At 50.6% G+C, this 3,097-nt stretch overlaps 1 protein-coding gene across 1 annotated transcript; it reads left to right on the forward strand.

Moving 5' to 3' along the window:
- Nucleotides 1-564: 564 nt before the first annotated feature.
- LOC123057471 (anther-specific protein SF18) lies at nucleotides 565-1,573 on the forward strand. The gene has a single exon (XM_044480429.1). The coding sequence runs from the start codon at nucleotides 746-748 to the stop codon at nucleotides 1,238-1,240; it is 495 nt and encodes a 164-aa protein (XP_044336364.1). The 5' UTR covers nucleotides 565-745; the 3' UTR covers nucleotides 1,241-1,573.
- The last annotated feature ends 1,524 nt before the right edge of the window (nucleotides 1,574-3,097 follow it).

Consider the following 3,097-nt stretch of genomic DNA (forward strand, 5'->3'; position numbering starts at 1 on the left):
TTTAAAATGGATCTAGTGATACTAATTTAGTATGATAAATGCTGCTACTGTTCCTATATAAATAAAGTTGATTGAAGTTTTAAGACTTTGACTTAAAAGAAAAGTTAGATGTACACTTATTTATGACGAATGGAATACAATACTATGTTGTATGGCGAAATGCGTACGAACAGTTACCGTGTGGATGCTTTACAGGTGTTTTGAGGGTCAGGATTGGAGAGATGCCCTGAGACTACTCCTTGAGGTTCCTTGGAGTTAACTAGCATTACTTTACCGTCACAGATTACAAGTCCTACGCGTATACCTAGATTGCCAGTTTTATCACCCTAATATAAACTATATAACACAAAAATTATACCTTTTGAAAATAGAACATCTGAAGTTTATATTGGTACATTTTTTGTAATATACGACTTGTATTAGGTTAGTCAAATTGACAACCTAAAGGTACGCGCACGCCCTGTAAAGTGAAAGAGAGGAAGTAGCATGCATTTAGCAGGTACACTTAACAACACAAACCACCCCCATGCCTTTCCATCCTCCTCTCCAATTATAAGCCCACCCAACCCCGGAGACCATTCCTCCCCTCTCCTCTCCTCTTCTTCCCCCTCACGTCTCCATCACTTCCTTCCACTTCTCCCACATTTACACACCACCGCACCAGCTAGCTAGCTACACTCCCACTGCCATCTCTCTCACAGGCTCACACGCTCAGCACCGCACTGCACTCCCGTCGCTTTCGGCCATGGCGTCCTACAGGCTGCTCGTGATCCTGGTCTTCTCCGCGCTCCTCCTCGACGTCGCAGTCGCCGACACCTACCCGGCCGACTGCCCCTACCCGTGCCTGCTGCCGCCGCCCACGCCCCCGGCCTCCAGCGCCGACTGCCCGCCGCCACCCTCCTCGCCATCCGGCTCCGGCTCTGGCTACGCGTACCCACCTCCGTCGTCCTCGGGGAACTCCCCGCCGACGCCGTCGTCCTGGAGCTACCCGCCGCCCTCTGGGGGCTACATTCCCGGCTTCTACCAGCCTCCCGCCGGCGGGGGAGGTGGTGGTGGCGGAGGCGGAGGAGGTGGCGGCAACTTCGGGCCTGCGCCACCGCCGCCCAACCCCATCCTGCCGTGGTACCCCTGGTACTACCGGTCCCCGCCGTCCTCGTCCGCGACCAGGGGCAGCGCCTCGGCGGTCGCGCTCTGCTTGGTGACCGCCGTAACTGCCACTGCTGCCCTCGTCGGTTACTAGTATGATCATCCATCAGTTACTAGCTAAGCTAGCACTCCAACATTTTTTCCTTTCCGTTCGTAGTCGATTCTTGATATATACTCCATATGTATAATGGGGCACCATTAATATTTAGCTATCGTACTCATCAACTCATGTGTATTGGTTCATTGCTCAGCTGGCTTTTGGGTAGTGAGTGGAGCGACTATATATTGCTGGCTATAGTTTCTTGGGAGCATAATATATGTGGCTAGTGATCGCAAGAATCTTGTGCCTTTCCTCAGTGCCTCATCCTTTTTCTTGTTATAATTGATGTACTCGTGTAGTGGCATATATACTCGATCGTTGCTATTACTTTCCCGTGTTGGGAGTGATTGTTTTCGCGTACTGCGCTTGGACCGAACATTTCTTCACAAAATGTGCATCATTACTCGCTTGTTTGACTGGCACGAGTGAATGAGCCATTTTCTGGCCTCGTTTCTCTTCACTTGTACGTAGAATGGACAAAATTAGTTTGATCGGTGCACCACATACGTTGAGATAATTAACAATAATACATTACGTTGTACGAGTACTACTAGCTGATCGATCAACGACGCGCAAACTTAGTCGGTCGGTTCGTTGAAAAGCTACTAGCTAGTTTTCCAGGAGCTAGCTAGCGAGGTGTGAGGTTGACGTGGAAAGGCGCTTTCTCCGGGCCGGTCGATTCCCGTGACTTGCAACTTCCCAAAAGTTGTGTGTTGCAAGAAAGTTCCCGTGTGGATCGTCGCTGATCGATGGATCGATCGGCATGATGGCGCGGGACAAGCAAGGAATCGATCAGAAAAGAGGAAAGGCGAAAGGCAGGTCACAGCTGGCTACGTTGGAGTTTGGGTAGAGGAAACAAAATACTGTCATGCTGAGTGAGTAGGAGAGGAGCATCCCATGCATCATGCTTGGAGCCCGAGTACGTACATGCATACGTACGTGTCCAAGAGTGGGTGTATTTTTCTAGCAAAAAAAGAAGAAGTTGGTGCATGTACGTAGGAACGTTGGCTTCTTGGTGCTTGGATCGTGTCCACCGACAACACCGCACCGCACCGCACCGCACCGGCCATATGTACCGTCGCAACTACTAACACACATCACACCACCCACGAGGCTAGCTAGCCGGCCAGTCAATTTGGGCAACTGTCTGCTGGTCAAACTAGCCGACGATAATTAGCCCCGGCCGTCTCGCTTGCTCGCTTGCTAATCCCGCCGTCTTACGTAGTCATACATCATCGAGTACTCAAGTCCAATTTTACCTTTGCACGCAAGCTACTCTTTCGATCAGGTCGACGAGCTGGCCAGTCGTTCAGACCAAGCGATCACCTCTGGCAGACTTGAACTTTCCACCGGCCGACGCAAGGCCGGATCAAAGCATGTACTAGCAGCATTCGCTGTTGTTCTTTTAACCTTTTCACTGCGTGTACATGCACTTCCATATGTAGACCAGACCGGGGCATATGGCCGATGTCTCGATGAGATGATCAAAGTGGACAGGTCTTGAGAGCTGCCTAGCTAGCGCGTGGGGTTCCATGCAGGTGGCCTTGCATGCATGCACTGTTGTAATTTCCGCGAAGTTTCGCGCGCATGGTAAGAAAGAAAGAAAAAGAGGAAGCGAATAAAGACTATTGGATTGGATGCTAGCTAGCTAGGCATTCACGGCCGGAAAGAGAGAGCCTGGATCGATCATGTCCATCGTCGTTAGGTGGTGCTGGTGCGTGCGCTCCAAAAGCTACTGTGTGCGTGAGTACTGTACAGCTCCATACGTACGCACCACATTTTCTTTTCTGCTAACCGGAACGGAACAAAAGTGTGTGTGAGAGAGCGTCGAATCGTCCATGGCATGCATAT

Source organism: Triticum aestivum, chromosome 3A, assembly GCF_018294505.1.
Source record: "Triticum aestivum cultivar Chinese Spring chromosome 3A, IWGSC CS RefSeq v2.1, whole genome shotgun sequence".
Lineage (NCBI taxonomy): Eukaryota > Viridiplantae > Streptophyta > Magnoliopsida > Poales > Poaceae > Triticum > Triticum aestivum.